Genomic DNA, 23,522 nt, shown 5'->3' with positions numbered 1-23,522 from the left:
TACCAATCATTCACTACATGCTTGAAATTTCCATGCAGTTTGGTATGAGTTTGCAAATTTATCAATATATTTAAAGGTTCTATTTCCTTTTCTTGCAGAACCGGAGAAGATGGACTGTTTAGATGATGTTGGCTTTGATACAGTGCCCACTGCAGGTTTACTATTTCTGAATTATCAGTATTCTGAAGCTTGCTCTGTTTCAGTAGGATAACTGTTGCAACTTTAAAGGTGTACCTTTGGCATGAAGATCAGGCAAACTGATTCATATGGCTGGGGTTCATTGCCCAAACTGATGTTGGACAGGGTAGTCTATAAAAAAAATCCCTCTTTCGAGTTAACTTTCATCTTTCTTCGGGTTAACTAGTAAGATACATATTGCTATTACATTATTGTGAGGATTTGTCCAAAGGTTCCCTTGAGTGGAGAAATGAAATATCCTCACTGATTCTTAGGAATTCCTGGCCTATGACTGTTCAAAATGGAGGAGGAACACTTGGGATGACATTATCAGAGGTCCTGTGTAAAAGCTGGAAGAAGTGCAACCACCTCAAAATGTACTCATACACCAGCTCAGGAGATGCTAATTGGGCAGGTGTAGGGGTAGCCTATGAGTAGAGTCTGTGGAAGAGTCGGCAATTCTCACACTGGCCTCGTCAATCACCTTAGAAACCACAAATTTGGAGTCAAGCAAATCATCCTTGATCTTAAGAGTCTGCCTTAAAGATAATAAATCATTGAGAAAATAGCAGTTGAATATTTCTGTATTATTGGCATTAACTGATACTAGTCACATAGCATGTTACAATTGGCTGAAATGAAACTGTTTATCATGGACCCAGCTACCAAATATGATTTGTCTTAACTTGGTTATTAAGTAACTCCTTATCCAATAAATCATACAGCTAGTAGTTTCATGAAAATGAGATTTTCTCAAAAGATGAGTGACTCTTGTGACATAGTTCATGATTCAGGAACTAAAGAAGTTTCAGATACCTGTAAATGATTCTTCATGCTTCTTACAATGAGAACAACTTCTGGAATTATATGTTTGCAATCTGCTTTCAGATGGGAACCAGGCTGAAGATGACAAAGAACTTGTAGCATCACTTGAGAGTCCTGCAGACGAAGGTAGTATTCCTAAAAGTCAACCTGTATACAACATCCCTGTCGACCATTACCAAGATTTGCCCCACCATCCCAAAGAACAAAGGACAAAGCACAGGCATTGTAGTGTACAGATTGACTTTTAGTTTTCCTCAAACTATTTCAGGTCTTCCAAAGTGAGCATTTTTTTTTTGTTTCCCTATTTCTCTCAATAAAATTCTGTGGATAAGAGTGTAACCAGTTCTAGAAGGAGCCATGTCCTTAATCACTTTTAATGTCAAGAATAATCATTGTTGTGTACAGATTGACTTGAATTAGTAAATTGTGGTGTCATTCTTACTAATCCAGTTGCGGAGAATTTGAGTAAGATGGTGTAAACCAAGATCTGTGAATATTTTATTGTTGATACTCAGCTGGTAATAGTTAAGCTCCCTTATGTTGTATAACCTATGTCTTCTCAGTAAAGCCTGTGCTTTGTCCTTTATCCTTTGTGATGGTGGGGTGGTGACACTGCAGGTCAAAGGTTTGAGAAGGTGTTGCCAGATGAATGTGTAAGGTATAGTGGATCCCCTATTTTTTTGATAACTACCCATGTGTTCTTTTTCTATCAACTCATGTAATTAATGCATTTAGAATAGTTGGATTCATTTGTAATCAGATTTCCTATGGAAGTTTACACTGATTAATTGACAGGTCTAGTTTTCATGCACTTTTCAAATCTCTGGTCCAGTTATCTATCTGATCCTGAGCCAAGAAAGTAGCATTTGAATGGTTTTCCACTTACGGTTAATGAAAACTCAAAGGTGACTCTATACTACTTGGCAACACACACAAAATGCTGGGGGAGCTCAGCAGGCCAAACAGCATCAATAGAAAAAAGTATAGTCAATATTTCAGGCCAAGACCCTTCGGCAGGACTGGAGAAAAAAAGCTGAGGAGTAGATTTAAAAGGTGGGGAGAGGGGAGAGAAAGACACCAGGTGATGGGTGAAACCTGAAGGGGGCAGGCTGAAGTAAAGAGCTGGGAAGTTGATTGGTGAAAGAGATACAGGACTGGAGAAGGGGGAGTCTTGATAGTTGAGGATAGAAGTCCATGGAAGAAAGAAAAGGGGTAGAAGCACTAGAGGGAGGTGGAAGGAGATAAGGTGAGAGAGGGAAAAGGGGATGGGAAATGGACATTTGGGGGAATTAGCAGAAGTTCGAGAAATCAATGTTCATACTGGGTTAGAGGCTACCCAGACAGAGTATAAGGTGTTGTTCCTCCAACTTGTGTGTGGCCTCATCACAACAGTGGACATATTGGAATGGGAATGTGAAGTGGAATTAAAATGGGTGGCCACTGGGAGATCCTGCTTTTTCTGGTGGATGGAGTGTAGGTGTATGCTGAAGCGGTCTCCCTATCTATGTCGGGTCTCACTGATATCCAGGAGGCCACACCAGGAGCACCGGGCACAGTATATGACCCCAGCAGGTTCACAGGTGAAGTGTGACTTCACCTGGAAGGTCTGTTTGGGGCCCTGAATGGTGGTGAGGGAGGAGGTGTAGGGGCAGGGGTTGCACTTGTTCCACTTGTAATGATAAGTGCTGGGCGGGAGATCAGTGGGGAGGGACAAATGGAAAAGGGAGTCACATAGGGAGAAATCCCTGAGGACGGCAGAAAGTGGGGCAGGGGGGGTGGGGAAGGGAGGGAAAGATGTGCTTGGTGGTGGGATCCTGTTGGAGATGGCAGAAGTTGTGGAGTATTATGTGCTGAATGTGGAGGCTGTTTCCCCATTGGAGATGGTGGAAATTCTATACTACTTGGATTACTTTTTAAGAGTTTTTAAAAATTTTAAACTGAAGTTATAGTATGGGAGCTCAGTGCCAGGTGTTGTTCAGCCTGCAGTATGTGGGAATTAAAAGATACTCCTGACAGTATGGATAACCACATCCTTGCTGGGTGCCTTGTTAGAACATTTGTGTGTGTTTAAAATAATTTAACAGGGAAATGAGACATAAAGGGGAAGTATAATAGCAGATGAGAAACATAGAACTTGTGGTGAACTACATATACCTGTCTGGAAATGCCCCTCTGCTGACTGCTCCTGTGGCTCCTCCCACAGACCCCTGTATAAAGGCGATTGGAGGCACTGCTCCTCCCTCAGTCTCCAGGATGTTGTGTGGTGGTCTCTTGCTGCTAATAAAAGCCTATCGTTCGCCTCCTGTCTCCAAGAGTTATTGATGGTGCATCAGAACTACAGAAGGAAAATGATGTCTATAGACATATGGAAGGAATGCAGGATTGGATTGGATCTATTTTAAATCAAAGCAGTTTGTTGAGTAACGCTGGCGAATGAAGTAGTGATTAACATCTGGAAATATGGTACTGCTATTGAAAGACATGATTGAAAGAAGGACAGGTCTGGCAACACAACATTCTAGGGTCCAGAAACTTTAGGTGTGACATAGGGATGGCAAATGAGGGAGTGAAATTGCATTATTAACCAACCATTCAATATTGTTGTAAAGAGGGAAGATATCCATGAGGATGAAGCTTAGAAATGAAAAGTAGGTGATCACTTTGCTATGAGTGTAAAGCAATCTCCAAATTGTCAACAGGAAAAGGACGTATAGGCAAATTATATAGAACTGGAAAACTAAGAACGTAATAGGAGTAGATAGTTTCAACTTCCTGCATTATTGATTTAAGGTACTTTAGTGTGAAATGCTTAATGAAACAGTAATTTTTACTATACAGCCAGGAAAACCTTTTGAGCCAGTGCGTGGATACGCCAATGAGAAAAGGGGCAAAAATGATTTAAAAATTTTAGGGAATGTAGCAGAGCACATGGAGGGAGTGAAAACAGTGCTTTTTTAAAAACTGTAGATGTTGGAAATATAAACGGTAAAGAAATACTCTGCTGGTCAGCCTGCTTCTTTGGCAAGAGCAACAGAATAAATGTTTGGGGTCAGACTTAGTTAGAACTGAAAAAAGAAGACAAAAGAAGCTGAGAGAGGGTTTGGAGAGTTTTGGGGGGTGAACAGGAATCGTTAAAGAATGAGAACAGAGACGAAAGAACATGGACCCTTGTGGAAGTTATGGAAGGCAGAGGAGGACAGGGTAAGCAGATCAGGCTGGCATGTCCTCTATTCAGAGAAAGAAAGGGAGGGGCAAAAAAAGCCAAAATGATGAAATATCACAGTTGTGGTAAGGGTAGAGAATGGTGATCCCTGTAATGCAGGGGTTTACAGCTGGGGTCCACAGACCCTTCGGTGTATAAAGAGTTGGGAACCCCTGCTGTAATGAGAGGTGGAGTAATTAAATTAATTTAGAGGTCAAAAGTGAAGGCACAAGATGGCAATGGCATGCAAAATTAAAAATTCTAAGAGCACGAGGATGTCCTGAGAAATTAAAAGGGTAATTAGGGAGAAAAGAGGCAAATTGTGTCTGAAGCCTGAAACAATGGGTTACATCTTAAATAGTTTTAATCTGTATTCAATCTAGAGAATGACATTGTAGTTGGAGATTCAGGAAGAGTGGTGAAATTTTTTTACTCTGAATTTTGTCAGTAAAGATGATGTATTAGATGTTTTAGCACACTTAAAAGTGATAAATTCTTGGGGCCTAGCATGGGGTGACAAGGGTGGAAAAATGCCAAATGATTGGAAGTAGTGACACCTTTATTCAAGCAGGGCATCAGGAAAAAGCCAGCTGGCTCTGGCCTGTAAATCTAACGTTGGTTATGAAATTATAGGAAAAATTCTGAGGGGCTGGATTATTCTGCACTAGGAATCAGTAATTGATCTGTGATAGTCAGCTTGGCTTTTAGGGGAGATGCTGTGTGATTAATTCAATTGATGCACTTAGTTACTTCCTTGAAAAATTCACAGAAGATAGTGAGGTTGACCTTATATACACCTTATATACAAACTCAGGTTGGAGGAACAACACCTTATATATTAATTCCACGTCCCATTCCCATTCTGATATGTCTATCCATGGCCTCCTCTATTATCAAAATGAATCAAAACTCAGGTTGGAGGAACAACACCTTATATACCGGCTGGGTAGCCTCCAACCTGATGGCATGAACATTGACTTCTCTAACTTCCGTTAATGCCCTTCCTCCCCTTCTTACCCCATCCCTGACATATTTAGTTGTTTGCCTGTTCTCCATCTTCCTCTGGTGCTCCCCCCCCCCCCCCCGCCCCCGTCTTTCTCCTGAGGCCTCCCGTCCCATGATCCTTTCCCTTCTCCAGCTCTGTATCACTTCCGCCAATCACCTTTCCAGCTCTTAGCTTCATCCCACTCCCTCCAGTCTTCTATCATTTCGCATTTCCCCCCCCCCCCCCACTACTTTCAAATCTCTTATTATCTTTCCTTTCGGTTAGTCCTGACGAAGGGTCTCGGCCTGAAACGTCGACAGCGCTTCTCCCTATAGATGCTGCCTGGCCTGCTGTGTTCCACCAGCATTTTGTGTGTGTTGTAATGAAGTTGATGCAGTTTACATGGAACTCAACAAGGCCTTTGAGAAAGTCCCATGTAGCACACTGGTCCAAAAGGTAAGAGCCAATGGGACACAGGGCACTTTGATAAAATAGATCTAAAATTGGTTTGGTAAGGAGAGACCAGAAGTGATGGTAAAGGCTTACTTTTGCAATTGTAAGTTTGTGATCCTTGATGTTTGATCTATATACTAATGATATAGATATACAGGAGATATGATCGACTTGTTCACATGTCAATGATGAGTAGGGTGGTCTTCAGACACAGAATGATATTCATGAGTTGGTTAGATGGGTAAAGAAATGGCAGGTGGAATTTAATTTTGAAAAATGTGTGATAGGCATTTGGGAGGATTAGTTATCTAGAAAATGATCCTTGAAGTGCTAAGGGACAGTTTATTTATTTTTACTTATTGAGATAGAGTGTGGAAGAGGCCATTCTAGCCTTTGAGCTGCACTGCTCAGCAATCCCTGAGTTTAATCTTCGCCTAATCACGGGACAATCTTCAATGACCAATTAACCTACCACAGTCTTAACCAGAGCAGCAGAAGAAACCCATGCAGTCGTGGGGAGAATATACAAGTTCCATGGGAGTTGCCCTGGGTTTCTGGTACTGTAAAGCACTGTGCTAACTACTATGCCACCATGCCACTGACCATGGGATCACTGAACGCAACAGCACAGACAAGGTAGTTATAAAATAACATGGGACATTTGTCTTCATTAGGCAAGGCATGGAATACAAGAGTGGGAAGCTAATAGTCCAATTACATAAAAAATCATTTGGGCATCACCAGCCAGTACCTTGTAAGGAGAACGTGATTGACTATTGTTGCCTGGAATGGAATGTTTTAATTACGAGGAGACTTTGGATATTCTGTGTTTGTTTTCTTTGGCAATTGAGAAGGTTAAAGGAGCTGATCAAGAAGCACAAAATTATGAATGGCAGTGATAAGCTTGATGGTCAGAAACTTTGCCCCTTAGCTGTGGTATTTATAACTAGCGCGCAAGAGTTTAGGGTCGGGTATAGGAGATTCAGATGGAAATTGACAAAGAATTCTGTTTTTACCCAGAGGATCATTGAAACCAAGAATTAATTTTCTGAGGGGGTAATGGAGGAAGGTTCTTTCACAGCATATAAGAAATACCAAGCCATGCACTTGAAATATCTATGCACAGAAGGAGACCGAGTGCTGAGAAATGGGTTATATGACAGATCTTTTGATTCACTATGTCTGTATATATTTCAGTGCTTTATGACTGTGATTCTAATTGTGGTCCCTTTCTGTTGCAGAATTTGAGATGGAGTTTGACAGAGTACAAGACTTTTCAGGGCCAACAATGTTTTCTGGTACTAGATGCTTTACTTTTTTGTGTGAAATAACAATGTTCTATTTTACTGTTACTAGATTGATGTGTAAAGTCAGATAGTTGGGAACAGACATCAGATAATTGCTGCACGGTCCTGGGAGTCATTTATTTTCAAATATTGAAAAATATTGAAATGGGTGGAAAGGATTTTTTTTGTGTTTGTGTGTAAGAGAAGATTTCCTTGCATTCAACTCAAATATTAGTTTTGTCTCAGTTCTATGCTGAAGAATACACCTTGTTCTGTTTTATATTCAGCCCAAAATAGTACTGATTATTGTTAATCTATAGCATGGGTTGTGCCATCAATTTAATTAAAATATTTCTCATTTTATTCTGTCTTTATATTCAAGGGATTTCTTGCTCTTGTCCTTCAGATATAGTGCCAAGGTTACTTGCATACAGGATCTGTCGAATAATGTGTAGAATGATTTAACAAGCATGGAGCAATTCAAAAAGCCCTACAATTAGCAGGAAAGATGTTATTACTTGAATACTTCCATAATCCATATCTTATTTTGTCCCTAAGAATGAGGAGAAGCTGTGTGAGAGGCCACACAAGTGAATGATTTTCTTGCAATTTAATTGTGTAGGTTACCTGATCAGATGGATTTCATCATTTACTTCTAACAAATTAATAAAAACATACTCGTACTGTACTTAGGGAAATGTAGAAGCTGCTGATTAATTTGTTGGGGAATAATGTATTAAACCAGAGAGCTTCTATTGTATGTCACCTTCTCTATGGTAATTATGTTAGAAATATATTTGTTTCATAGAAGTGCTTTTCTTTTTCTGTGTTCAGATACTGCTACAGTGAGGAGTCTGTGTTAGCTTCACAGCAGTCTGAGAAATTAACACAATGTATACCATAATACACTAGGTACACTACACTGCTCCATTCACTGAATGAGTGGAGATATCATTTAATATTCTCTAAAGTAGAAACAAAGGAACGTAACATTTTGTGTTTAATGGAATGCTGGCTGATGGATGAGATACCGGATCATGCCATTGAGCCCTCGGGGTTTTCTCCCTGTTCCAGGCAGACACGTCAAAAAACCGCCCTGAGAAGAGTAAAGGAGGTAGGGTATGCTTCATGATCAATAATGCCTCATGCGACCCCTGGAACATGCATGCCCTCAAGTCCTTTTGCTCCCCAGATCTGGAATACCTTGTGCTGCAGTGTAGACCTTTCCAGCCGCCTAGAAAGTTCACGGCTGTTATTATCTCAGCCGCAGGCTGATACTGACCTGGCTTTCAAGGAACTGTATGAGACCATCAGCACCCTGAAGAATGCACACCCGGAGGTTGCCTTCATCATTGGCTGTGACTTTAATCTAGCGTTGCTGACTGAAGTCTCTCCGAAGTTTTGTAAACACATCCAGATGAGCACATGGGGAGATACTCTCCCTTCCACGACACTTATAAAGCGCTCCTTTGCTCCCTATTTTGAAAATCAGATCACACCTCCATTTTGCTGCCAAAATAAAGGCAGAAACAGAACAAGAGGCGGCTATAGTTAAAACCATCCACTGCTGGTCCAATCAATCGGCCTCCATGCTACAGGACTGCTTTGATTATGTCGACTGGAATGTCTTCCATGATGAGGATGTTTCCGAATTCACGGATGGAGTCACAAGTTTCATCCGGAAGTACATCGAGGAAGTTGCCCCCAGAAATTGGTCAGGGTCTATCCAAACCAGAAAGCCTGGATCAACAGCTCTGTGGAAATAGCACTTACCGCACTATATAGAGCATACATTGCTGGTAATCAGCAGGAGCTCAAGAAATGCAGCTACAGTCTGCGCAAAGTCGTCAAGGCATCGAAACAACAATACAGAGACCAGATTCAGACTCAACCTTCCACCAACAACACATGTAGCTTATGGCAAGGTCTGCACACCATCACAGACCTCAAAGCTAAATCCAGTGACATTGCTGCCTCTCTCCCAGACGAGCTAAATCCTTTTTACGCTCAATTTGATGTCACCAATACTGAGCCTTTGAGGAGGCCTACAGTTGATGTGATCTGCACTTCGGTCATCTCTGAGGCTGAAGTATGCAAGTGTTTTTAACTAGTGGACAATCGCATGACTGTGGGACCGGACGGCATCCCAGGGCGAGTACTCAGGATGTACGTGGCACATCTGGCAGGTGTGTTTACAGACATTTGTAATCTCTCCCTCTCCCAGTATAGAATGCCCACCTGCTTCAAAACATCCACCATTGTTCTGGTACCTAAAAAAAAAAGCCAAGGTAACATGTCTGAACAGCTGGTGTCCTGTTGCACTCACCTCAATAATAAGTAAATGCTTTGAGAGGCTGGTCAAGGACTACATCTGCACCATGCTACCACCCACACTGGACTCTCCCTACAGTTCGCCTACTGACACAATCAATCAACAGATGACACAATAGTCACAGCTCTACAAACTGTCCTTGCACATCTGGAGAAGAGGGATGCTTATGTGAAAATGCTGTTCTTAGACTAGTTCAGCATTCAACACCATAATTCCCTCCAAGCTTGACAAGAAGCTCCGAGACCTCGGCCTTGACCCGGCCTTATGTAACTGGATCCTGGACTTCCTGTCAGATGGCCGACAGTGGTAAGAGTGGGCTCCCTCACCTCTGCCCCTCAACACAAGTGCCCCTCAGGGCTGTGTACTAAGCCCCCTCCTTTACTCTCTGTATACCTGTGACTCTGTTGCCACCCACAGCTCCAATCTGCTAATTAAATTTGCTGATGACACTACACTGATTGGACTAATCTTAAATAATAATGAGGCAGCCTATGGAGAAGTCAACTCTCTGACACAGTGATGTCAAGAAAACGACCCCTCCCTCAATGTCGCAAAAACAAAGGAGCTGGTTGTGGACAACAGGAGGAAGGGAGACAGGCTCACCCCTATTGACATCAATGGATCTGGGGATGAGAGGGTGAACAGCTTTAAGTTCCTCAGCATACACATCACTGAAGACCTCATGTGGTCTGTGCATACCGGCTATGTGGTGAAAAAAGCACAATAGCGCCTCTTTCACCTTAAGCCAGTTGAAGAAGTTTGGTATGGGCCCCCAAATCCTAAGAACTTTCTGCAGGGGCACAATTGAGAGCATCCTGCCTGGTATGGGAACTGTACTTCCTTCATTCGCAGGACTCTGCAGAGAGTGGTGCAGACAGCCCAGCGCATCTGTAGATGTGAACTTCTCATTATTCAGGACATTTACAAAGACAGGTGTGTATAAAGGGCCCGATCATTGGGGACCTGAGTCACCTCAACCACAAACTGTTGCAGCGGCTACCATCCAGGAAACGGTACTGCAGTATAAAAGCCAGGACCAACAGGCTCCAGGTCAGCTTCCTCCCCAGGCCATCAGACTGCTTAACTCACACTAACACAACTGTATTTCTATGTTATATTGACTATCCCGTTGTACATGCAATTGATTATAAATTACTATAAATTGCACATTTAGATGGAGACATAACGTAAAGATTTTTACTCCTCATGTATATGAAGGATGTAAGCAAGAAAGTCAATTCAATTGTTCCATGCATTAGCTACACTAAAGTGTATTAATATAGTTTAGAATCAGGTTTATTGTCATTGTCTTTGATGTTGTGATATTTCTAGTCTTGTGAAAACACTACATGCAATGACATAAATTACAAAACAAATAGTGCAAAAAAGGAATAACAAGGTAATATTCATGTTTTGCTGTGCTCTAACTTCTATTTCTATTTATTTTCTCCCTCTTGTAGATGCTGATTGCCATCACTTGAACAAAAGAGAGTCACAAGATTATGTTGATGCAAAACAAAGTTCACAGTTTAGTGGACTAAATACTTATGGTAAGTTCAAACAAGCTAAAATTATAACCATAGTTTGCATGTCTGTACTTTGCACCTTTCAGTTATTTTGAGCTCATGGCTATATTTATTATTACCATGTATGCAATTTTATCTGTGAGGTTCACTTATGCATGAAATTTTATTGCAACCTGGTGTATATGAGAATAAACTAATTGGAGTCTGATCTGAACCTACAATTTTGAGAGGTGTACAACTCGTTACAATCTTGTACTCAAATCCTTGTTTGATATAGCAATGTTACTTGTCGATCTGGTTTGCGAAATACACTATCATTCTCAAGAGTCTGAATAAGTCATCTTTGATATTGCCAGAGTGAATTAATGAAGAGAGGGGAAACCACTTTTCTGCACCCCTTTCTGATCACCCTTTGACAACTCCCTGAGCAGCAAGAGCATGCTGTGGCTTTGCTCACTCACATTGGGGTCAAAACACATGCTGGCACTTGCTATCAAGGCTGCCTTATAAGTTACCACCCTATAGGTGAATTCTTGAAGGAAAACCGTTTACATGTACTGCAACAAATGCTTTAGGCAGCACAGTTTGTGCTGCTGCCAAAAAGCAATCTGGATTTGATCCTGGCATCTTGTGTAGTTTGCCTACTTCCAAGTGACTGTATGGTTTCCCCCGGAGCTCTGGTTTTCTACTACATATCAAAGATGTGCTCCTAGAAATTGGCTCCTGTAAATTACTCCCAGTATAGGAAGGTAAAAGAAAAATCAGGTGCATCGATGAGTATGCAAGAATAGGCGGAAGGGAATAAATAGAGGAATGGCACCGAGGGGTGTGCTCTAGGAGCTAGCATCGACTCAGTGGGCCAAATGGTAATCCAAAAACAGGGAGATTATATTACAGCCACAGATTGTAATAGTTATCAGTCTTCCAGATGCTCACCTTTTAACAGCACAGAGAATGATTTCAAAAGCCAAACGGAATTTTTAGGTTGTTGAATATATGAAGAAATCCCTTTAAAAATCAATGTGTTGTGGTCTTTAATCTAATTTCTTCTTTCTATTTTTTCCTTTGTGTAGTTGATGCTCTCCCACACTCAAGCAAAAGGGAGTCCTGGGGTTTCACTGATACAAAGCATAGTTCACAGCTAACTAGGCCAAATGCTTCTGGTAAGTGGTTAAAGCAAATACAATTGCAATGTGTTTAACAGTTACAGGAACAAGCAGGGAATGGAGGGAAATAGAACAAATGCCAGCATGTGATTAGTTAGACTGGCATTGTGGTCAGCACAGACACGATGGGACTAAGGCCCGTTCCTGTGTTGTCATGTTTTTGGAGCAGTTGTGATCTGCGGTGTTACAGGTTGCCAGACAACTGGGACACTTTAATATTATTAAATATATTGGGAAAACACATTCAATTTCCATGTTTCACAGTGCCCCCAATCGAATTTTCTGTTTATTTTTTCACTTTTGTAGTTGGTGCCCACCAGCGCACAAGATACAGGGAGCACTGGAGTTTCACTGATACTAAACAAAGTTCACAGTTTATCAGGCCGAATGCTGCAGGTAAGTTATAAGTATCTATTAAGCAGTGTGCATTTGCATGGATTTTTCAGTGCTGGTATTCAAATTCTGGCTTGGTTACTTTTTGCTCTTGTATTTGGAATGTGAAATACTTCACAGTGGACAAATATCTAGTGAATGCTGTCTTTGGGTGGAGTGTAGCCAATCAAAGTCAGAGTTGATTGTTTTTAATGGACACAGTTTGGATTCTCTTATACAGGTATGCGTTGCTTAATGTCCATGATATGTTCTGTGAAATCGGACGTTATCTGATTTGGACGTTGTGCTAACCCCACATTATATACTTAGCAAATCTATATGGAGTACTGTAGTGTACCTGTATTGACTAAATAGCCAAGAACTTACACTAAAACTGTATACTGTACACTATTATACATACACTATGATTTTTATATAATTTTAAACTTTAATTTTTTTCACTTTTTAAACTTTTATGTAAACATTTTCTTAGCCTATGTCACACACGATTTATCAAAGAGGATCAGGATCATCCACATCACTGTTCTCAACTTCCTCATAGTGTTCCAGTGGAAGAGTTTCAGGTTGAATAACCTGCATTGATGAACAATCACCAACAATGTAGTTTTCAGTGAAGCTGACCTTGAAAGCTTCGAGAATATTTTCTTTGTTTTTCAGGATCGTCATGATTGTCGAGTGCGACATGCCTAAATCCCAAGCAATAGTATTCACTGGTTTTCCACTTACATATTATTTAAAAACCTTTTGTTTTACTTCCAAATCAATACTTTTCCTTTGCCTCTTGCTGCTGCTATCACTAGGAGTGGTTTTGCTATATTTGGAAGCCATAATACACTTTATGGTAATATTTTTGGAAGAAAATTAAGCAGAGAGATAACTCTACTACACTCTAGAAATGCGTGTTACACGAGATTGGTTACGTCCGCTACGTCATGTTCTCCGATCGGGACTACAGACGTATATACAATCGGACACACTTGTACACCTAATTTATGTCCACACACTGATATTTCCCAGGGTGTTCTTAGCACAATGGTAAGAAGAAACATGCCCTAGCCTTGACTTCTGATCTGTCCCTTGATTTCAAAGTTGACAGTGGCCAAACTAGCACTTAAATTCCCTGCATTGTCCAGTCATATGTCCTCTGGTGTTTCAGCAGGTCATTGAAGGTTTATTGAGTTTGGAATTGCTGTATCACCTGCTGTTCCAGCAGAGGTTCAACATACCATAAGACATAGGAACAAAATTAGACCATTTGCCCCACCAGGTCTGCACCACTATTCAATCATGGCTGATTTATTTTCCCATTGTACATGATCTGACAACACAAGAAAAGTTTCAAGAGGGACAATCATACAACTTTGTACCTGTCCTGTCTTTTGGAAACTATTCATTGTAGAATTTTCCAACCTTGTTTAAGTTAAACATGACAAATTAACTTTCTCAAATGCCTCTGCAAACCACCAAACCTGTAGATGTACTGACAATTCAATAACGCATTACACATCACCCGCAAATGAAGCCACCATTTCTCATGCTCCCTTACAATTAATTGGTTTCAGTGGAAAATTATACTCTTGTAACATCGCAGTGTAAGGTAAACTGGGAGTAATATCCAAGTCTAGAAAATCTGCCAACCTAGCAAAGTCCTCAGTACTCAGGATTACTGGACTTCTACTGAATATCCTCTTAAAATTGTTCAGTGAACTGAGACAGGAGGGTAAAACAATGGTGCAGCTAGCAGAGTTGCTGCCTTACAGCACGAGTGAGCAGGCTCAGTCCTGATCTCCTGTGCTGTCTGAATCTGTGGTTCCCTTCAGCATTCTGCAGATTAGTTCATTCATTAGGTAAGGGTAAGTTTGTTTTCTCTGCTGCTACTTCATTAATCATTTGTTTTCCTTTTGATACTGGGTTTTGTATCACTCTAATAAAGTGATTTCTTTGTCATTTAACTTGTGTATAGTGTCTCCTTTGTTTCCCAATATATATGTGAACACCCTTAGTTAAATCAGAATGGAACTCAGAATGGATTTTAAGATATTTTTTGTTACAGCAGGCTTATTAGGATGTTATAGGATATGACTGGATGTCCTCTGAGGAAATGTTGTTAAGGTTGTAACTCTTTGGAATTGAGAAGAATGTGGGAATATCTTCTGCATGTTTCTTAAGGAGAAAAATGAGGGAGATGCTGAGAGGATGTTTCCTACATGGGAAAGTCTAAAACCAGCAGTTGGGCTCTTAGAATAAAGGGGATCCCTATTAAAGGCAGAGATTAGGAAGAGTTCCTACTTCGAGGATTGAGAGTCTTTGGAACAACTTGCAACAAGAGAGCCACAGAGCCAGAATGTGTATATATTCAAAACTATGATAGACAGATTTCTTGTGATTAAGGGAATTGGTGGTCACAGGAGAAGAGACAAGGCATGAAGAATTTCCAGTTAGCTATGGTCAGATGGATGACAAGTTGGACCTCTTGGTCTCACAGTATTATCATGGACTTGCACTGTATTTTGTCTTTAATTGTAACACTTTTTTTGGGATTCTGTTATTGTATATTTTCTTGTATTGCCCTGATGTCCCAATGTGATGAAATGATCTATATGGGATAGCATGCAGAACAAAAGTTTTCACTGCTTCTTGGTACATGTGAGGATAATAAACCAATTGCCATGATCATGTGCGTGGCAGGCTGAATGGTCTACTCCTGTTTTCACTTCTTGTGTCTTATAGTGAGTTATTTGTGGAGGATGCTTTGCTATCCCTAAATTACTGCTTCCTTTTTTTGAAGTGGTTGCTCATCAACACTTCAGTTACAGGAAGCCCCAGATTTACACTGACAGAAAACAAAGTTCACAGTTTATTGGACCAGATGTTTCAGGTAAGTAACAAACTGTGAAAGTGCCAAGGTTGCATTGCTAATTCACCATAGCTTTTTAAAATCTGGATTTATTATATCTTCCTGAGTTTCCATTCACTTAGAAAAATGGATTGCAAACACTATCTGCTGATGGAATGCGGCCTTGAATGGGCAGTGTTGGTCTCCTTCATACACTTCAGTTACAACAGAAAGACATTTCACAGATTTTACATATTCCTTCCACTCCATAGTGAGATACAGCAAGGAAATGATGTCTTAGCTGCTCTGCAAGAGGAGTTGAATATGACTGACAACTTGCTTGAGTTATTTTGGGTCTTATATATGACACTGCATCTGGAATATTGTCTACAGGTCTGGTCTCCTAACAGGAGATAATATTTGCAGTGTTGGGAGCACAAGAGTTCATGAAACTGATTTCTGGGATGGCAGATTATTTTGTGTGAGAAGGGATTAAATAAACTGTATTTAAACATATAACAATATAAAAAATAGGAACAGGAGACTAAAATCAGGCAAGATCCTCTTCCTCCAAACACTTCCCTATCCCCTGACAGGAAGATCCTCTCCCAAATCAAGAAACGGGTTCAAAAAGGCAGCACTTGAGCAAGTAGTAGCACTGTACTGTTACGGTGAGGTGTAATGCACAACATCAGGCACATATACTGTATCTTGTTAGTTATTTAATCTTTGAAAAAAATGCCTTTGTGATATATTTAATGTTTGTCCTTGAATCTGTTATCCCTTCTCTCTCATAGACATTCAGCACACAGGAATAAACTAAGTTAGAGTTCCATTATAACACAAAATACTAATGCATTAATAAAAGCCAGTGTGTTTTTCTCATTCAATTATATTTTAATTATTTTTCTTTGAGATGTGTGTATTTTTTTTCTTTTATGATACATGAGGAACTATGGGCTTAAAGGGAGCTGTCTCTGCTAAGTGAGGATTCACAAAGTAATCCAATGCTATACCAGATACAGTGAGCAAATATAGCCTCAGTTCTACATTTTACTTGGAGGAGCTGCAGTGCAATTGATAAGTTAACACAAGAGATTCTGCAGATGCTGGAAGAGCATAAGAGTGGGGGCTGATGCACAGATGGAAGCAGGTGAGGGAGGGGATAGAAAGGTGAAACAAGAGAGAAGAAAGAAGAAACTGAGGGGAATAGGAATATTGGTGTTGAACAGATGGAAACCAGGTTTGGGGAAGGTGAGACTTCAAAATGCTCTACCTGTTAGATAGTCAGATAAAAAATTCTTTTAAAGAGAATTACTGTGCATGTAATTTAGGCCACCCTTGACATATTTGGGGATCTAGACATCACTGAGAAAGTCCATCCCTAATTACCCATAAGAAGGAGTTGATGAGTCATCTCCTATAACTATTCTTCTAGTGAATGTGATACCATATAACCATATGACAATCACAGCACGGAAACAGGCCATCTCGGCCCTCCTAGTCCGTGCCGAACTCTTAATCTCACCTAGTCCCACCTACCCGCACTCAGCCCATAACCCTCCACTCCTTTCCTGTCCATATACCTATCCAATTTTACCTTAAATGACACAATTGAACTGGCCTCTACTACTTCTACAGGAAGCTCATTCCACACAGCTATCACTCTCTGAGTAAAGAAATACCCCCTTGTGTTTCCCTTAAACTTCTGCCCCCTAACTCTCAAATCATGTCTTCTCGTTTGAATCTCCCCTACTCTCAATGGAAACAGCCTATTCACGTCAACTCTATCTATCCCTCTCAAAATTTTAAATACCTCTATCAAGTCCCCCGTCAACCTTCTATACTCCAAAGAATAAAGACCTAACTTGTTCAACCTTTCTCTGTAACTTAAGTGCTGAAACCCAGGTAACATCCTAGTAAATCATCTCTGCACTCTCTCTAATTTATTGATATCTTTCCTATAATTCGGTGACCAGAACTGCACACAATATTCTAAATTTGGCTTTACCAATGCCTTGTACAATTTTAACATTACATTCCAACTTCTGTACTAAATGCTTTGATTTATAAAGGCCAGCGTTCCAAGAGCCTTCTTCATCACCCTATCTACATGAGACTCCACCTTCAGGGAACTATGCACTGTTATTCCTAGATCTCTCTGTTCCTCTGCATTCCTCAATGCCCTACCATTTACCCTGTATGTTCTATTTGGATTATTCCTGCCAAAATGTAGAACCTCACACTTCTCAGCATTAAACTCCATCTGCCAACGTTCAGCCCATTCTTCTAACTGGCATAAATCTCCCTGCAAGCTTTGAAAACCCACCTCATTATCCACAACACCTCCTACCTTAGTATCATCGGCATACTTACTAATCCAATTTACCACCCCATCATCCAGATCATTTATGTATATTACAAACAACATTGGGCCCAAAACAGATCCCTGAGGCACCCTGCTAGTCACCAGCCTCCATCCCGATAAACAATTATCCACCACTACTCTCTGGCATCTCCCATCTGGCCACTGTTGAATCCATTTTATTACTCCAGCATTAATACCATAATGTTCCTGGGTAAGGTCGTTAAATCATCTGCATCAAATGGACTACACCCAGGATTCTGAAGGAGGTAGCTGAAGAGATTATGGAGGCATTAGTAATGATTGTTGAGTTCAGCTTCCCAAACACTTTCTCCTTAGTAATAGCAATTTCACTCAATTCTGCACTCTGACACTATCAAACTCCAGCATACTGCTAGTGTCTTCTAACAGTGAAAACTGGTGCAAAATACTTACTTAGGTTGTCCACTATTTCCTTGTCCCCCATTACTGCCTCCACGGTGTATTTTTCCAGCAGTCTGATATATACTCTTGCTCTCTTTTACTCTTTATTTATCTGAAGAAAGTATTTCTTCTTTGATAGTATTGGCTAGCTTCTCTTCATATTTTCATCTTTTCTCTCTATATGACTTTTTCAGTAGTGTTACAAGAATCACCCTTATAATAATGATTAGTGAGACACAGTGAATCTGTATTTACTGACAAGTAATTTTTATTGTCTCAACTAAAAAGCACATGGGTTCACAAACTGGACCCCACTGGAATTCCCTAACCCTCCATGAACAGTTAATGAAGAGAAAAGGTATTACCCAGGAAAGGAGTCTACACTGACCAGGTGTTCCTCGTGATACTCATCTCCACATGTACATGGGGGTCCTCTTTATTCACAATGGTTGGTCTCTAGTCACTGAAGCGTTATTGCCCTATGTATTTGGAGCTCCTGACTCTTCTCGTGTTCCTCATCAGTTGAACTGGTGGATTTCCATCCCATTGGCTCAAGGTCACCTGACCTACTTGGGTTACTTTCTTACTGGTTCTTTTCCAGGGCTACAGCTAACATTGTTTCATGGTTCTGCCCACCCCAGCCTTGTGTATTTGTGTCTTCCAACTCTGACTGGTTCAAACCAGTTAAGTGAGGTGACCCAGACAGAGACTAACGAGATTACAGACTGCTTCTTTGGTAGGTCTGGAACTTTACATACTAAGGCTACTACACCGGATCAATCTGTAACCGAAGCTTTTTCTCTTCATTTTTACCCTCTGTCCACGCTAAAACGGCGTTTTTGTCCCTCGAAACCGGTGCTTTTCAGAAATGCTTTCCAGGGTGGGTAGTTTTGAAAATGCTGCTTGGGCAGATCTGTGTGGACGGAGTAACCGGAGACTTTTGAAAACGCTGTCAGATGGCAGTGCACTATTTCTTTGTTTTCTTGAGTGCAACCTAACAATTTCAGAACAGATGGCAACGAGACTGAAGCCAGTCTGGTGTTGGTGTTGGTGTTTAACTATGCTACAAGATCATCTACCTTATTGTGTATACTGCGTGCTTTAAAATATAACACCTTCAATCCAGTATTCATCACCCTTTTTGATTTTTGTCCCCATGTTACACTGCAATTCATCCCACTGACTGCAATTTTATCCCATCATCTGCCTGTACTTCCTGACAAGTCTCACTGCACACTGCATGTACTGTAGTTGTATACCAACTGCCCCATCTGGTTTCCAACCCGCTGCCAAATTAGTTTAAACCCTCCCCAACAGTTCTAGCAAACCAGCCCACAAGGATATTGGTCTCCCTAGAGTTCAGGTGTAGCCCGTCCCTTTTGTAGAGGTCATGCCTTCTCCAGAAGAGTTCCCAATGATCCAGAAATCTGAAGCCCTCCCCCCCACCAGTTCCTCAGCCACGCATTCATCTGCCAAATTATCCTGTTCTTACCCTCACTGGCGCATGGCACAGGCTGCAATCTAGGAGGTCCTGCTTTTCAGCTTTCTACCTTGCTTCCTAAATTCTCTCTTCAGGACCTCCTCTCTTTTCCTACCTATGTCATTGGTGCCAATATGTACCAAGACTTCTGGCTGTGCTCCCTCCTCTTTTAGAAATTTTCATATCATATATCAAATACATCTTATGGAAGTGTTTGATGATGAACTTCAATAAAAAAAAATTACAAAAGAAAATCTAATTCTGATAGGACTGAATGGTGATACTAGGAACTCAGTGTTATTAAGGAGTATACAATGAATTACATATTTTTTTCAATTGATTTCCAAAGTGCAACATATACACTTAGCTAGATTAAGCATCATCTGCCATGTCTCTGTCCACATTTGCAATAATTGATCCATAGCTTTCTGTATTCTTTGATTTTCATATCCACCAGTATTTGTTTCATCTGTAAACCTGCTGATTCATCCATCTATATTTTCATCCAAATCACTGATGTGTATTACTAACAAAGGTCCCAGCACCAATCCTTACAGACCACCACCAATCCCAGACCTCCACTGGAATAATAACCACCTGCCCGTACACTATTTCTCTTCTGCATACAAGGCAATTTTGAATCCAAATTTTGCAATTCACCTTGGATCCCGTGCAGTTTTATCTTGGAATCAACCTACCATGAGGAAATTTATCAGGGGGCTTACTAAAATCCATATAGATAATATCTACTGCCTTACTCTCATCACTCCTTTGTCACTCCTCAAAATCTCAATCAAGTTTGTAGGAAATGACTTTGGCTGCGCAAAGCCATGCTGACTTTCCAAAGTAGATCATGCCTTTCAAAGTGTGCATTAATCCTATCCTTCAGTATCCTCTCCAAGAGCTTCCCTACCACTGATAATGAGGTTCACTGGCATATAATTACTGGAATTACCCCTATTTCCCTTCTTAAACAAGGACACAGCACTTCCTATACTGCAGTCCCCCTTGTTCTCACCTGATGCTAGTGAGATCCTTGTCAAAGCCCCTGCAATCTCCTCACTTGCTTCTTTCAGTATTCGGTGATAAATTGAACATGTTTTTAAGATCAAAGCATACATTTTCGAGCAACACAAAGAACAAGATTTTTTACACAGCGAATGGTAGATGCTTGGAATGGGTTACCAGGGTAAAAGTGGAATAGGCACTTTAAGGAGCTTTTAGATACATGAACATGAAGGGAAAGTATGATAAACAGCAGGAGAGCATGCAGTATAGATCAGCATTAAGATCAGCATAACATGGTAGGTTAAATGGCCGGTTAATGTTGTACTGCTGTATCTTCTTTGAATTCCAGAGGTGAGAGCCTAGACAGCTGATGTTTCTGGAATATCATAAGTGTGAAGATATGTACAGGACCAAGAATTCTAGAGTGCCATAAAACAGCTTTGCATAGAAGTAATTCTAATTGTTTTCTTCTAAATATGTTATTTAATTTTGCCTATTGTATCCAAGACTGAGAATCTTCACTGCTGATCTGTAAAAACATGTTTTGATCTGGTGTGAGGCATTGCAATCTATTTTTCCAGGAAAAACACACAAAGGGACTTATTGTACTCCTATCTTTCCTCAGGATCCAGGTTCCTTTTCTGGAAGTTTGCTGTTATGCTAATTGTACTGATTGTAATTTTGAGCACCTTTGCATACTGGCACTGGACATCTGAACATACTGCTCACCAGCTGATAAAAGAGAGAGAGGTTTGCTTCCTCAAGAATTGGAACAAGATACAGAACAGGTTCCCAAATCAACGTGAGGAACTATGGATACGCAGTAAGATTTTATTGAAGAATCATGCAGCCAAAGCAACACCCACTTCGCCTGCTGTACTAATGTTTGCTGCTGCTCAGGATGCACAGAAAACCTTGCATTGTCTTGCACGTGAGATTGTGGGAGCCTATGCCTCAACCTTCAATTCTGGTGTGGTAGAAATTGATGGATCTTTAAAGAAGTTCCTCAACAGTGATGAAATGAAGTTGGACATGGACAACCAGTTAATGTCTGAGTTTAATAAAGGAAAAAAGGCAGCAGTTATTTATCACTTTCAGGATCTGCCACTAGGTTCTTCCCTTCTGTTCTACAAATACTGTGACCATGAAAATGCAGCATTCAAGGACATCTCCATGTTGATCACAGTGACATTGGACAATTCAACACTGGAACCAGATTTGTCTCTTAAAACCATAGAAGAAATGGTGCACAACTTCCTCAAGATGAAATATTGCTCTGGCACCCAGGCTGCACACCAAGAGACAGTTAAGGACAAACTGAGTGGCCTCTGGAGCCGCATTGCCCATGTGGTGCTCCCAGTTAGACCTGAAAATGAAATTGAAGCTAAGGACTGTCCAGAGATGTAAAGAAATGCATTTTTAGCATTACATTGCTAAAAATGTCTGGTTAGGTCAATTGTGGAGAATATTTTATAAATATTATCATAGATAGAATCTGGATCTTGTATTTTCTAGGGTTGGTGGGAAAAACAATATATTTTGAAGCTCTGCTTATAAGAATTTATTATTATTACTACTGGTTTTTCTGTGTCCTCTTTAGCATATTGTTGTCACCTCTAACCCGAACTTGCACAGCCAATTTATATGAAAGATGTAATGGTGGCCATTGCACAACGCTATATGTTATGCTGTGTGCTGCATAAAAGGAGAATGGATGGATGGATGGATGGATTTCTGGAGCTTTAATTACTCTCACTGTTTGCTCCAATAATCCCACCTCCTGCTATTGAATCATTAAAGTGTCTATTGTTACTGGTGGGAAAGACAGTTTTCATTCAAAGATGCATTTTCTTCAGAGCTTCAACATCTTTTTAATGAATAAACAAATGTACAAATGTTTCGAAAATACTTTTAAAACCGTTTAGCTTTGTTTCTGTTTCATTCTAAGTGGTTAATAATTCACCAGAGATCAGTTATTAATCCAAACTATGTGCATAGCACCACTAATGTCCATACAGTAGTGAGAATAATCTGGGAGTGGAAGGTTGAGTTAATCAGCACCATATCATACATAGTAGTACCCTGGACAAGATTGAAAAGCAAACCTATTTGTGTAACCCCTTGACTGTAGTAATCCAATGTTCCACGGTAAAATTGGAGAGAAGATACCAGAAGATGCTTGTACACAGATAAATATTTGTGGGTTTGCTGGACTCAAGTCTAATTATAAATCCAATCATTCCTGGTGCTACCTTGCATACTTTAATATTGTCATTGATAACCCATTCCATCAAAAACAGCATCTACATTTTCTAAGCAAGCTGTTGATGCTTTTATTCTGAAATCTATAACTGCTTTGAGTTGGGATTGTATATATTTTTATAAAGCTATTTTATGTAGTTGTTACCCTGAGGAAGGACCAAGATTTTCATCAAGTTGCATTTGATTAGAGTTCATAATAAAAGCTTGTAGGAAACTTATGATTGACATTTTGTTCCTCTTTTGAAAATAAGTTTGATGAAAACACTACTTTATTCCAATATTTCTAGTGGAAATTTAAGATCATATAGTGCCCTTGATTGAAGGCTGGGAAATGAAAGGAGGCTGTAGCAGCATGGAGGTAAAATTGGCTAAGCAGCAAGAAACAGTGAATTGTTGTATATTAGATGATGGAGAATTTGTACAGTGCAATTTTCTGCTCTCGTTCTCTCTTTCCATCTATTTATCTATATGTATCTATCTCCAACAGGACTTGTGGATTAGCAAATTTCTGCACAACTGTATATTATCTGAATAATGCTAAACAAATTTTAGTTTGTTTTCTTTTTGAGCTGTTGCACAGTATTATAATAAATTTCCTCTTTAAGTTTAAAGGGAGTATGAGAAATGGGATGCTGATCAGTTTAAAGACAGACAGAAGCAAGACCCCTTAAAAGTTGGAAGGATCATGGGGACTAGGGCCCCTGAAAGCTCGCTGGAAACAAACACATCAATCACTAACTAAGCCAGATACAGAACCATCAGGTTTTCTGAATGGTTGGATCATGAACACCTGCTCATTAATG

General features: G+C 40.3%; 1 protein-coding gene across 2 annotated transcripts in view; it reads left to right on the top strand.

Annotated features, from left to right (window-relative positions):
- Positions 1 to 23,300, top strand: part of LOC132402175 (torsin-1A-interacting protein 2-like) — a 98,773-nt gene extending 75,473 nt beyond the window's left edge. Inside the window, exons 13-20 of one of the 2 annotated variants that reach the window (XM_059984852.1) lie at positions 99 to 155; positions 1,066 to 1,128; positions 6,884 to 6,940; positions 10,721 to 10,810; positions 11,860 to 11,949; positions 12,259 to 12,348; positions 15,134 to 15,223; positions 21,083 to 23,300. In XM_059984852.1, coding sequence (XP_059840835.1) covers positions 99 to 155; positions 1,066 to 1,128; positions 6,884 to 6,940; positions 10,721 to 10,810; positions 11,860 to 11,949; positions 12,259 to 12,348; positions 15,134 to 15,223; positions 21,083 to 21,864 — 1,319 coding nt within the window. In that variant the 3' untranslated portion in view covers positions 21,865 to 23,300. The remainder of the gene's footprint in view (positions 1 to 98; positions 156 to 1,065; positions 1,129 to 6,883; positions 6,941 to 10,720; positions 10,811 to 11,859; positions 11,950 to 12,258; positions 12,349 to 15,133; positions 15,224 to 21,082) is intronic. The other variant, XM_059984853.1, reaches the window with a different exon arrangement.
- The last annotated feature ends 222 nt before the right edge of the window (positions 23,301 to 23,522 follow it).

The sequence above is a fragment of the Hypanus sabinus genome, chromosome 11 (genome assembly GCF_030144855.1).
Source record: "Hypanus sabinus isolate sHypSab1 chromosome 11, sHypSab1.hap1, whole genome shotgun sequence".
NCBI classification, from domain to species: Eukaryota; Metazoa; Chordata; class Chondrichthyes; order Myliobatiformes; family Dasyatidae; genus Hypanus; species Hypanus sabinus.
The sequence above is the reverse complement of the archived record's forward strand: the minus strand, read 5'-3'. Positions and strand labels throughout refer to the sequence as shown.